Below are 14,096 nucleotides of genomic sequence, written 5' to 3' on the forward strand. Positions count from 1 at the left end.
AGGTTTTTTTTTTTTTTTTTACATTGTTGTATATAGTCAGCAGTGGTATTAATATGGTGCTCCCACTGAAGCTACAAAAAAATCATTAAACCACTATTTAATGAAGCACAATTGGCAGTCTAATTGAAGGTAACCTTGGACTGCAGATTTAAGATAAACTCAAAGTTCGAGTTATATCTAAGATACGTTTGATGAATAGGATTAGTGCACGTGTGTTTTTCATTATTTTAATTTCTTTTTCCAATTTATTTTACAGGAACACAAAAATACGTCCCGTCAGTGTGAAGACCTTTGATAAGGTCCCTGTAGACAACAAAACAAACGGACTGCAGGAGGTATGTTAGCATGCAGGTGCTGGTGTGTGCATGAAGACCAGTTCACTGTACAGCATGACCAGGGTCTCCAGCTATCCAGATTGGTTCCACATGTGAAGAACCTCGAGCTTGTCTTAGGAGACCCACTGGAACAATAAATATACAGTTTGTGTGTGTGTGTGTGTGTGTGTGTGTGTGTATATATACACACACACACACACACACACACACACATACATTTATCTTAGTAAAAGAATACAGCATAGTTAAAGAATGTTAAAGCATAATTAAGCAATACAAACTATGTTAAATGCATAGCATAGCCACGGGAAAGCGTGGGGAAACTATTGTGTAAATGCACTGAGGTGCAATCTGCACACCTACACCTGTATGAACGCACACACAGTGACAGCAGGGTGCAAGGAGTCCTCTCTACTCACAGAGATCAGGGTCTCTTAACTATCGTAATGGTGGCAGATCTTGATAACGGCAGCCTTAAACTCCTACCCCTGGTCCACCTAGGCTTGTTTGCACCGTACTGTTCAGTGTGCAGTGATGCAGCCAGTGATTGCACGCTGGTGACTCCCTGTCCGTGTCTGCTCTGTGCAGGAGGGAGAGTCGGACAGCGGGATGGTGCTGGCCTCTGAAGAGATGAAGAGTGTGAAGAGACTGGAAACGCGAGCCCAGCCCTTAAGCATAATGGCTTTAGCGTGAGTACATGTAATCCTGTTCTAAGAGTTGCACTGACGGCTTCCAGAACCGCGGGGAGAGCTGTTGTTCTCCCGTTCTGGAAATGCTAAGTGCGGGTTTCTCTCCTGCGTTTCCCACACGCTTTCTCTTTAGCTTCCCCTCGGACAAAATGTGGTGCGATGTGAAACTGAGTGATCTGTGAAAACGTGATCTTCCAAGGGGACAATCAGAAAGAGAAAAAAAAGAGCGTGGGGGTCTTAAAATGCTTCTGACTTGAATCGTGGAGACTTTCAGGACAGATCTGTCCTTCTCTTGTACTGAAGTGTTTCTTCTTTGTCCTATATGCTTTCTCAGAAGTATTACAAAATACTACCCTGTGTTTTCATTTCAATTCATTGAACGCCATTCTTTTTTTTTTAATGCTTCTAGTCTTATTATAAGTGACAGCCATTCAACCCACTGGGACTGTGCTTTCACCATTCATCCTGTAAACGGTACTGTTAAAGTCTAGCAGAAAAGTAGCAGAACAGGGATATCAAAATTGTATTTTGAATTGTATGTTATTTGAGACTATGCTCTATTTATTGTACACAGCATACTGGAATTTATAACGACTGCTTACGAAGTAAGAGGATTTGAATGTATTGCATGCATTTAATTGCCATAGAAAGTCACTGGGAATCTGTTGTTGCATGAAGTGGGTTGGTAATGGTAAGTCTGTTGTCCCTAACAGATCTGTTTCAGTTACTTCTGTGAACACAATGACATGACTGATGTGACCTCTGGGATCAAAGCTTGTTCTGAAATGACTTTGGTTTACTGCTTCATTTACTTTTCTCCAAGGACATGGCCCTCATAATATGTGAACTTTATTGCAATTCACTAACCCTGCTATCCCTTATAGTTCCCCTTAGAAGTGCTCTTAATTTAGCCAAATTAAAACCCACCTCAGACCAATAAAAGTCAAGCCGGGACGTGAAGTTGCTCGCTTTTGTGGAAATGTTGAATTAAATTGCAGTTTAACAAGTGTCTGTGTTGATTCAGGAGTGATATTATATATGTTGCCTGGCAAACAGGCATATAAAAATATTAAAACAGAACTTCTGTAAAAGCATTGCACAGGATATGGTGTGTGTGTGTGCGTGCGTGCATGTGTGCATGTGTGCGCGTATGTGTTATTGCTAGTTCTATTCTTAAAATTGTTTGTTGCTTTTTGAAAACGGGGTCCGGGTCATTCTGCACCTCTAGTTTAAATCAGGGCACAGATGCTAGTAGAGGTATTTTTGCAAAGCTTGCTCCTCTGTGCACCTGCATGACATCAATTGACTCATCAGATGGAAATGAAGGCTTGCAGCATTGAACAGCTCAGCCTACTCGACACACATAATGGGGACTGCTGAAACATCCGTCTCCTCAACCTAGCAAAGCTTGTTATGCAACAAAGGCCATGACGCATGTGACAAATGAGACAGGCATCTTCATTCCGATGTTTAAAATCCAACCTTCCTTCCTAAGCCCACGCATGCATCATTTAGTGTCCGTGTTGCAGATTTATTCGATGCACGGTGTCAAAGTTCAAGGTCAAGTGAGGTTTTGAGAAAAGTTTTTGCTTTGAATAGTATCTTTTTTTTCCAAGGTGTAACTTCAATGCTTAAGAATATATTTGCCTGCTGGTATCCCTGCAGAAAGATCGGAACCCTTGTGTGTCTATAGCTGCACTTTTCCTCTTTGGATTGCACGATGTTGCAGTTTTATTTTACTCCTCGGTTGTTATTTAGATGTACCGCACGAAAAAAACATTTTGTTTGATGTTAGAGAACAGAATGAGATTAATACTGAGAGACTGCTAGCACTTAAGATCCAAGCTGGCTACTCAGAGTATATGTATGAACTATGCTAGGCATCTCCACTATTGCCTGACCTGAAGGGCCATTAATCCATCGCTGCAAATTGGTAGTTCACACACACCACACATTACTTATCCCTATTATCCTCCCAGATCGCTCAGGTCATGGCGAAGGCAGTCTGAACTCAGTACTCTAGATGTGAATAGTGGTGTATCCATTTCATACAGGAATATTGCTACACTACCAGGATACTTTGACGTTCTTCTTGGTTTACCCTCTCGGAGACTGTGTGAAGGCATTCTGAGAAATGAAAACAGAACTTGCAGAAGTATGTTTGCTTTGCAGTTCTGTTAACCAAGCAAAGCCCTTAGATCAACATGGTTATTTCAAAGCTCTTCGATTTTATCTGAGTTTGTCAGTTTTAAAAATAAAACTCAAGGCATTATAAGTATCATTTATTTTTCGAATATCATATGTTGGTCCTGTCCACCAAAAACAAACATAAGAACTAGCGGAATAAAAGCAACCACAACGAGTCAACAAACGATGCAAAAAAAAAAAAAAACCTTCGCTAAGTTAGCTGGATGGCATGTGGTATTTAAAGCTTGACAGCATAAGAGTTTAGAGCTGATGTTATGACAGCCTCACCTAGGCAATTTCTTTGGCATAATCCGTGATTATCTGTATTTATTGAAATCCGAAACGTCACTTTTGATTGAGTGCACTGTGAAGACAGGGTTAATCTCCAAGGTTATCCCTGGATACATTCATCATTCAGTTGACTCGAGAACACCCCATTACAAATATTGCATAACATTTAGAACAGTTTAACTTCAAACATCAGAGTCATTTAGGTGATGGACAGCCACTCTTGAGACACTTTGCAGCCCCGGGGACAGAACCCATTTGTAACCCTTACTGAGAGCCCGTGAGACTCTGTGTGGTCAAACAAGATCCTAATAATGCTGCTGTCATCTCACACTCCAGTCACTTGGGGGGCTGCCAAGTTACACTGATACTTTAGGGTTCTTTTCCTTGAATCTCTTGACAACTTTAATACCTTCAAATTAAAAACACAAAACTGCAACAACAACAAAAAATAATACGAGACAAAAATGTGGCCAACAAGAGTGAACCGCTCTTTGAAGGAATGTGAGATTACAACAGGGTAAGGGAGGCCAGTGTCAGCATTTTCCACACAAGCAGATGCAGTTTAAGCAAAATGTGATGTTAAGCGTTTTAACAGTGACACACAAGTTTACAAAGGATTTTACAATTAAATGTTTTGAAAGATCAGAAAATGAAATTCATTTTCCACTTCACTATTTGATCGAACACTATCGCAGAATATACATTGGCCCTGATTATTTATTTTTTTGCAATAAAGACAGCCAACAGAGTCCTTGGGTATACAGCCAGCTGTGAAGAGCACAAATCCATGAGGCTGTGATGACAAGGTTATATAAACACCCTTTAAAACTCTCACTTCATGTCATAGGCCTGAACTCAGATGAGAAGACTAATATTACTGTCATTGCTTGAGACTTGCAGCTGCCCACGGACGTTTCCATGGGGAAAGCAATAAACTCTACAGTTCTGTAAAACAATCATTGCATGCGGGAGGCTGCATAGCCACTGCAGGGCTCTCCAAACACTGGCACCTAAGACCTGCAGACGCTGCAGAGCAATTTGGGTGGTACTGCCGTTAGCCACATCATCCAACTTCAACTGGGCTCTCCAGTACTGTGCTTTGTACTCAGTAGAATAACACATAATTTGGAAGTTATTTTGCAATTCAAAAAGGGTTTGGAATTCTATTGATTGCTGCGTATTTGTGTTCCCTCTCACAGAATGAAAGCAGTGAGCAAAAGTAAAGAATCAGTGTTGTCCGATGGGGAGAAGGAGACAAAGTACCTGCAGGAGCCCCTCGATTTCAACCTGGAGCACTCCGTTCTCCTCCAAATGGACCCCAACCTGGAATGCCACAGCCCCCCGCCAGACTACAACTATGTCGTCCGCTACTCTGCACCGCCAGTGTAGCGCGGTGCCACCACACTCAGTGAAGTCTGTTTGTAATGTACAGCATTGCTTCTTACCTCAACTATGCAAATGTAACTTTGTGATTGGATCAAGCAGGAGCGCACATTTCTTGGCCACGCTTTACAAGAATTGGCAGTCTATAGGAATGGGGGTCAGTAAAGGGCTGCTCTTGTAATTAAGCGTGGAACTGATTATGAACTGTTTATTAGGGGAACTCAGAAGGAAACAATATTTCAGTTTATGTGTTACAAGGTAATTTTTTTGTTGTTGTTGTTTTTTTTTTTAAATACCCTCCAAGTGCTGAATACTAATTTCAAAGTCAGAAAACTTTCTCTTGTTATTTATAATGTATATGGGTATCAAACAAAAGCAGCTTTTCTTTGGTCGGGATATTTCCATTTTCTTCTGGATCAAAATAAGTCAGCTGCTAATCTCTTTAGAAATTCCTTTCTAGAAACTGTGGGTGCATTTTCAATTCACGTTCCCAAGAAGCAGTAAGATCACAAAGAAAAAAAAAATTCTGATGAAGTACGTTTCTCAGGTAAACCTGTTTATTGTGAACAGTTCTTATGGTTATTGCTTAGCGTACCTGCTCTGATGACGAAAGCGAAGCAGCGCAGTGTCAGCAAAGAACAGTCACACACTGTGTCAGAATAGCTCTTTAAATCACACAGGATGACCAGCCGTCTTTTTATTAGCAAACATGCTAAGCTGTGGAGAGAACGACCACAAGAGCCCTTAATTCAATACAGATATATACTAACACAGGCCAGGAAGTTGTTGTAGACGTTTTTGTTTTGTTTTTATTATTATTGAATCTTCTCCCCTGTTAGTGGACCAAAGACTTTATCAAAAACACCAAGCTCGTTCCCTTCCTGAAATACTGCAGCTGAGCAATTGTAAAGCAAAAGACAACAGTCTCAAATTTGCATGTCAGTCCGAATGCAGTGCCTTCTTTTGACAGAATAAAAAGCCAATCAGAATATGTCATCAGCTTTTCATAATGCATGGTTTGCCTGGGAGAGTAACCTGGGCACCAGGAATGTTAGACAATGGCATTTTGTTCTAAAAATAGCCAAAGTTAATTCTTTACACAGGGAGAACAAAGATTGTCTTCGTGGTATAGGAAAAAAGACAACCCACTCCATTTGTAAGGAAATTAATGTTCTAGTTCAGAACAGAAAAAAAAAACAAACAGCCAATTTGTACATTATAAGGGTCATTAAGACCAATATCATTTCCAACTGTGTTTGCAGTTCACTTTGCCCTGTTGCCTAAAATAGGATTTTAAATTCTAAATCCATTCTAAATGAATACCATTCCAAATTCTAAATGGGGTTTGTTAACCCTACAGTACCCTCTAAGTACTGCACTAAATGTCATGTTTCTTGCCTATATAAAAAAAAACAAATGGCAATACAGAATCTGTATCAGCAAGCGTTGAATGGAGCAATGGAGTTAAGGGATGCAGTACTGCTGTGAGGCCTGCATGTTGCCTATTAAAATACTAACACGTTCAATATTTCTCATGGGGAAAAAAAAAATATATATATATATATATATATATATATATATATATATATATATATATATATATATATATATATTACATTTTATAATGTATATGCTGTTGTACACAATATTCTGTAGGAACCATATAGTAATTCTTTATTGTTTACAAGAATGTTTATAATTAAAGTGCCTCTGTCGCATTGTTATGTACTAAATATGTTACTAATGCTTGCAGGACAGGCTAGAGTTTGTATATACTGCCTGACATACAGTTAGCTTTCTGGTGTGTTAGCCTGGGTTTTATTAAAGGGCTGGTCATTAACATGGTATGAACAGCAGGAAAGGGACTTTAACATGACTGTTTTAAGGCAAATGACACGCTTCAACTCTTGAACGATCTCTGACTTTCAGCTTCACCAGCGTGAGTGGCAAGCTCTTTGATATTTTTTTAATAGCCAATAGCAGTGTTCTGCCTTGTGTTTTTGTGTGAATTCAAGTGGAAGGCTAAAGGCCTGTTTGTAAGCACTGATGTCGTCTGTCTTTCATATGTACTCCAAAAATGTATTTGTATTAACCTCCCAAAAAAAACCACAAAATAAAGATTTCTATATTTATACATTAAAATGTTGTTGCTGTTTTTCCAGATTGCACACATTACGTCTTCTTTTTCGTCGATGCTAGTAAGTAACAGTAATAATAATTCCCTTCCCATGTTAATAAACCAGGAAACAAACGACTTGACAGCATGTTTAAATATGAAGTGCATTACTGAACAAACCTAGAACCAAACAACTCAGTCAGCAGGTGTTTTCAAAGAGCTCCTCCCAGAGTAAGTCCTGGCCCCTCGGCTGCTATTGAGGCCCTTTGATAAGTCTTATTTAAGAGTGGAGATCCCAAGGGCCCATTTACTGTGTTTACTTTGCCTGGGCCCCAGATATTTGAACCTTGCAACACGCTTCTTGCATGGCGCTGTGTCAACAGTCTGGCTGTCACTGTAAACTAGGGTATCCGCAGTGCCCCAGGAATGAACATTCTGAGGGGTCACGGACCCTTAGACTCATCGCCAGCATTGGGGTCAATTCTAATTCCAATTCCAATTCCAGCAGAATTGTTTGAAATTCCAATTCCAATTCCAGCAGAATTGTTTGAAATTCCAATTCCAATTCCAGCAGAATTGTTTGAATTCTAATTCCAATTCCAGTTCAACTAAAAAGTAGCATAAACAAATCCACACATGAACATATTTCCTCTATTTGTTCTAAATCACCAAACAGCAGTCCCAAGTACACAAACACTCTATACAACTGATTGTTTGCAAACAAATAGGGTCACCAGAAGAGGTTGAAAATACAAGAATGATCGAATGACAAATAAATACGGAACTGAACTGTAATCGATCAGTTATATGGTGTAATTACACTGAGAAGTATGCAGGTGTGCCAAGCTTACATTTCAATTTCCATTGAAATTTATTACAAATTGCACAATTACATTGGAACTGAGCCCAGGCCCAAGTACAGTAGACCACAGTTAATTTGTATGCATGTTTTTGACAGGGAATGTGCTTACTTTGAATGAATGAAACACACAGTATATGGGTTCAGTGTATCTGCTATTTTTTATTTCAATAAAGTTTTTACAGTTTCCGGTTTCTATGGATTGCTCCATAACAGTGCAGACCTCCTCAAACACAGTTTAGGTCAGCCGTCAATGTCTACTGGACAAGGGCTAACAAACATACAGATATTACAGTGTTCTGGCACCTGGTTTGTAGCCAAGCTGGAAATCACTTCTAAGGCATTGGTGAACATGTTCATGGAAACAATCACTGGCGCTCCTGCAGAACATCTGGCTAGTGCAGAAGCACATTACCACTGGCATGACGGGACACAATGCAATAGTTATCCTGTCAAGGTCACACATTGTGCAATGCACCACAGATCTGGTGACATTGAAATACTTGTTTTGAAATGATCTGTCATAAACAACCGCCTCGGTAGTGATGTTAAAGGAGCGGAAGCCGTTAAATTAATTTAGTCATTCTTACCGTGAAGCCTCAAAGATGTCTCTGAGTTCATTAAGAAAAAGTCACCAATAGGAGACACAGCAGTTGGAAGCTAGAGTTATTGATAACTCCACTCTCCCCCCCTCCGTTACTAGCTGGGTACTGGGAATTTGAAAAAGTTGTTTCACCATTCTCATCTGTGACTGTTAAGCACTCAATAGTATTGCATTTAGAAATATCAAATAAATTAAAATGTTTTCATTAGTCTTTTTCAATGTCTTCAAATGTTGGAAAAGTTGGAGATTCACTATACCAACTGCTTCTTTTACACACTGCAGGCCTGCCATGTAACCACCTTGGAGGTGCAGCACTGGAGGACAGTGCAGCTCTAGGCAGCTTACAGGCAAGCCTGCAGGCACCCAGCTAGACTACAGAGGTCACTGGTGCGCAGTGAGCTGAGGACACCCTTCACCCTGGGCAGTGCTTGGTCAATTGTGTGCTGCCCCCTGGGAACTCCTGTCCACATTTGGCAGTGGAATAGCCTGGACTTGAACCAGCAATGACCAGGCTATAGCACTCCACGCAGAGCAGCTCTACCGGATGTGCCACTCAGGAGCCCACAACACAGGGTTTTCTTGTAAAATAAGCCACGCACCAGTCTTTCCACTGGCCCATCAAAAATGTTTAGACTCCTAATTCAAGAACCACGATCCCTTATAGACTGTGAAGTACATAAAGATAATTCTTGTGATTTTTAAATGCAGTATTATATACTGCTGGATTGCATTCTTTTTTCCCTTCTATCCAGGGTTTGACTTGTTCGTGATATTAAATTATTTTTAAAAGGCTTACCTCATTATGGTATATACAGTGAGACTTATAGCCTGCTTGAACGCATTTCTGGTCCCTAAACACAACAATACAATCCTTTTATTATAAGTCATTGGCCTGGACGGTCCTGGCTAATCTTAAAGGAGTGCTATTGTTATAATATATCTTTATTCTTTCTCTACATGAGACACACACATTGTTTTCCACTTTATAAAGGAATCGGTTTGAATGCTATCCTATGATAACTGCTCATTTTGATAAAAGCACACAGAGGTAAGACAGCTCATGTTAAAGCTTTGGTTCCTCTACTGCTTATTAAATTGCTTGCAATACTGGGTCATTGTGCAAAAGTATTGTGTTCCAGAAACGTTGCTGAATTCAACAGGAATAACCTTTGCTAGTATAATATCCTGGACTTTGTGTCAGAGTTCATCCACTTGTTAGTCTATTATTTCCATGCACCCTCGCTGCCCCCCTGTACTCACCACCTCATTACAAGAGAGTGGTATGAATGATCTCTGTCACAGCTTTGTCACACACCCGCGCAGCTTTGGTAAAACAATGTGTTTCTTAATAAAATGTAGGAACTTCTTGTACTGCTGATTACATCATTGCCAGTTTACACAAATCAGAGCGTGCTTTACATGTAACCCTGCCTAGACACACCTACAGCATGAGAGTTATTTAATCATGCAGCAAATTAGCAACCCATCTTTGGAATATAAAGAGACAGTTTAGCCCCAAGGCATTGCGTGTTAATTACAACAGGTTATAAAATTTCTTTGAAAACTTCAATGACAGCATCTCTCTGCAATGAGCAGACACGTCGCTTTCAAAAAAACGAACGCTAACTGTTCATGATAAATAAATCTCAAATCATTATTATATGACAAGTAGATTCTCTCTCACAAGCGGAAGGCTGTTCAGTCCCGGCACTCTACTAAATCTCAAATGAAGCTCTAAGCCAAATAAAGGGAGATTTTGGGAAAAATGACAATAACTCAACATGCTTGCTCGTGTGCTTGCAGTGTTAGTGCTTACCCTTCTTGTGTATCATAGGTTCCCATAGCAACACACTGAGATTCTCATCTGTCATGTTGGTCTTTGACAAGCAGCCAGTGTTCCAAAAAGAGTGGAACCACAAAACACAAACAAGAAAAAAACCGAGACAGCACTTGACAGCTGACTGCATTACAGGACATGTACAGTATGGCCTGCCAGTAAACCAGGGCTTGTTGGCAATCGAAGTGCTCCCTGAACAAACTTAAAAAGTGTTAGAATGTGTCACGCAGAGTCAGCATATAGTGCATTTAGAAATAACAAAATGAGACAGTCATCAAGGTGTGTGTTCTGCAGAATGTGTTCCTTCAAAAGCATGTGATATGATCTTTAAAACACAGTAACTAACTTGAATGCTGTACAGTATAAGCTGCTCTCTGCCCACAAGCGTTTGTTCTGATGTCTTTAGAGATGACTTGTTTTGAGGACAGTTGACTGCATTGGATTTTCTAGACTGTGGCTACTACATCCCATAGACATGGTTTCCAAAGAGTGGGTGAAACTACTTCCCCTCCTCTCCTTTCAAAATCCGCTCAGCTTTATAGAAGTGCATCAAACTGATGAAAATGAAGCACCAGCTGATGTAATTAAAGCATGCGTTTGTTCCTTAAACAATTGTACCTGATTTAAATCCCCAATTCCCACTTCCGCACCACCTTCCCAAGACAAACAAGCCTCTGGGAGGGGGGAAAGGGGGGGGGGGCAGGCTGAGAGAATCACTTGAGCAGGGGTCGTGCTTGGAGAATTGTCTGAAAACTTACCAGAATGTCTTTTTTGTTTAAATGCAATGATAAATGACGGTTGCCACCCCCACACCATGCCAAGCAAGAACGTGCAGCCTGGCCTTCCTCACACAATGGGCCGGACATACATTAGCGGGCTGTGTCTGGGCTTTGATTGCTCCTACAGTACCTCGCAATTAAACAATGGGCAGGATGTCACCCCATATGGAAAGGTGAATCAGTGCTTTGGGTCCAGTTCAGTTGTCTTTTTTCCTTTTCTTTTTGTTTTCAGAAAAAGAAAAAATAGGAAGTTCACAAATCTTGGTAGCAGCCCAAAGGATATAAGTGGCTAAGGCTATCATTAATCTAATCTTTTTACATGACCCAACATTGATATCCCATTTTCCTGTAGAAACATTTATTCCAGTATCCGTTGGTACAGTTTTAGCACGAAGAAGCCTTGAGTGCTTTAAAACATTTCCTCAGTTGAGTTTTCAGGGGTATCTCTCTCATATCTTCTTTTGCCTCAGTGGCACTGTTAGACAGTCGGATCCCTGAAACATATACCGTGTTTTGAATTCCTTCAATAAAGAAGGATGAGGGGAAGTCTGTAACATGGTATCACACTTCCTAACTAACTGATTCTGTCATCATGACACAGCCTGAGGACCACACGCTGCCCTGGGGGCCCAAGAACTGCCCCTGCTATATACAGGTAAACTGTACCACTATACCTAGCCTACAAATCTCAACTATTACATTGTGTCTCAAACTATTTTTTAGGGAGCCCCACTGCACTACAAACTTGCGCAAAACTAGGCATGTGAAAGAAAGAGGAGGTGATTCATTTCTTAAGAAGCTTTATTCAATGTATTTTTTATAACAAGGCAGGCATGAAATGTAACCCATTGGCACCCACTGACTGGGTTTAGACCTTTGGTTTGGATGCCCACCTCTATATAATAGTAAAATCACAGAGATGTGCGGATCAGCAAAGATCCTGTGAACCCACACAGCCCTCCCGGGGAACAACACTTTGCTGTTATTATTATTAACAACCTGAGGAAGTGAAGTCGAAAATAGCAAGTAAAGAACGAGCAGAACTCAATAAAATTCCACCAATAAGCCAGAGAATGTCACGCAGCCTGTACTTAGTGATGGGACTCACCGCAAACATATGTTTGTGTTTATAAATAGCCGGGCGGCAATAGGCTTGATAAAGACAGCATGGTGCCTGAATCTTTTCCCATGCAAAGCGAATGTTTAAATCATGTTTTTTTTTCTCTTCCCAGGAAGTCTTACTGGGACAGAGGAATGTTTAGTATGTGGTTTTATAGATTTGTGTAGCATCTGTACTACTCAGCAGATCAGGTTAAACCCCATTGCAATACAACACGTGATATTATTATTATTATTATTATTAGTAGTATTATTAATAATAATAATAATAATAATAATAATAATAATAATAATAATAATAATAATAATAATAATAATAACAGTATATCTTTTCAATAGAAAAGAACACAACGAAGAAATGATAGGCCTGTCCGCCAGTAAAATCATTTTTTTAAATAAATAGTTCAGCTTAGAGAATGGGTTTTGTTTTGTCCGGTCCATCTTAATGATCTGAACAACAGCTGATATCAGTACGACCTTTAATCCAGCTTGTGTTTACCCCAAAGGCTGGTTGCTTGACCCACTTATTCGTTTTGTCTGTCCATAACCAATCGGCTGTTTCCCCTGTTGACTGACATGCTTTCAGCCAGTAACATGCTCTGACCTAAAAGACACTGCTGAGGTAAAACGACCCAGCGAGTACAACAGCAAATAGATAACCCAAGCAGTGGGCACAGAAACTTAAGGCATAGTTTCCTGTAACCTAAGGTAGTGCCAGATGTCATGTTTTCAAATTACAATTTGTGTGTTCCTTTGAAAACTTCACATCTGAGACATGTAGCTAATAAAGTTGCAAAATATCTGAGACGCATCGGATTATTGTGTTAGCTACAATTACTTTAAAATAGTCCACAGTGACCAAGATGCAAAAGAAAATATTGCGGGATACATTTTGGTCATTGCTGGGTATTTGTTTTGGTTTGGTTTTGTCAGGTTACGTCAATCGTGTGCTTGAGATTCCATGTTCCTCCGTATAGTTCCATTAGGAACAACATGCACAAAATAGAGCTTTCAGATGAAATGTGGTGGAAAACACTGCAGTGGTAAAAAACTATTAACATGTTATTTACACACTGGGTAATATATTAGAACAGTTCCACATATTTGTGTTGCTTGTAAACAGCACACTTTATCCAAAATTGGAAAATGAGTTTCATATGTTATATTATGCTGACTTATCTACGGGCACAGAGTTCAAGATCAGTCAAGTAAAATATCTTGCAGCATTTACAGCGTGCTTTTACTAAACCTAATTCAGTCCACAGTTGTACAGTAATTAACGACTAGCTTGCCAGTGGAGGCCATTGAGATGCCATGTAGAGTATGTGTGTGTGGGGGGGAAGGATATGAAATAAGCATGCTAAGCTTCAAGGACACTGTAATTAAAAAAACAACTTTGGCAGCAAGATTTTCTTATAAATCTGTTTCACATGGTGTCTCATTCCATCATCTCTTACAACTATCAAAAGAGAAGCCCTCAAACTGCTTGCTTATCATTAGGAACGAGGCTGCAGGTTGAAAAGGACACCAATCACCTTTCCAGTATTATAGCAACGCTATGGAGAAGAATCCAGCCCAGCTACTGAGTCCTCAACTCCCAACCAGGTGGTACAGAAGGCAACTGCTGTGGATCACTCCTAAACAAACATCTCCTGGCTGCTTCTCATTCGCTGTCTGCTCTTCCAGAAGGGCTGACTTGAGGAATGCGTCGCCCAGTAGCACCAGCTCAGCACTTTGTCAAAGAGTAGGTAGGTAAAGAGCAATGCACCAAACTAATCCGGCTGTGGATCAGTCTCCAGTGGGCAGTCCACATTCCAGAAGCACTACGCTCTACCCGGACAAGTGCGGGCGCTTCATTCGCAAGAATGTTGTCTAGTTGTTGGTATCAAGGCAGATC

At 40.2% G+C, this 14,096-nt stretch overlaps 1 protein-coding gene across 2 annotated transcripts in view; it reads left to right on the forward strand.

Moving 5' to 3' along the window:
* The window catches only part of kdrl (kinase insert domain receptor like), a 53,705-nt gene extending 46,688 nt beyond the window's left edge, over positions 1–7,017 (forward strand). The window contains exons 28-30 of one of the 2 annotated variants that reach the window (XM_041219580.1): positions 257–335; positions 924–1,024; positions 4,702–7,017. In XM_041219580.1, coding sequence (XP_041075514.1) covers positions 257–335; positions 924–1,024; positions 4,702–4,891 — 370 coding nt within the window. In that variant the 3' untranslated portion in view covers positions 4,892–7,017. Of the gene's footprint in view, positions 1–256; positions 336–923; positions 1,025–4,701 lie in introns of those variants that run through there. The other variant, XR_005946879.1, reaches the window with a different exon arrangement.
* Positions 7,018–14,096: the final 7,079 nt, after the last annotated feature.

Source organism: Polyodon spathula, chromosome 20, assembly GCF_017654505.1.
Source record: "Polyodon spathula isolate WHYD16114869_AA chromosome 20, ASM1765450v1, whole genome shotgun sequence".
NCBI classification, from domain to species: Eukaryota; Metazoa; Chordata; class Actinopteri; order Acipenseriformes; family Polyodontidae; genus Polyodon; species Polyodon spathula.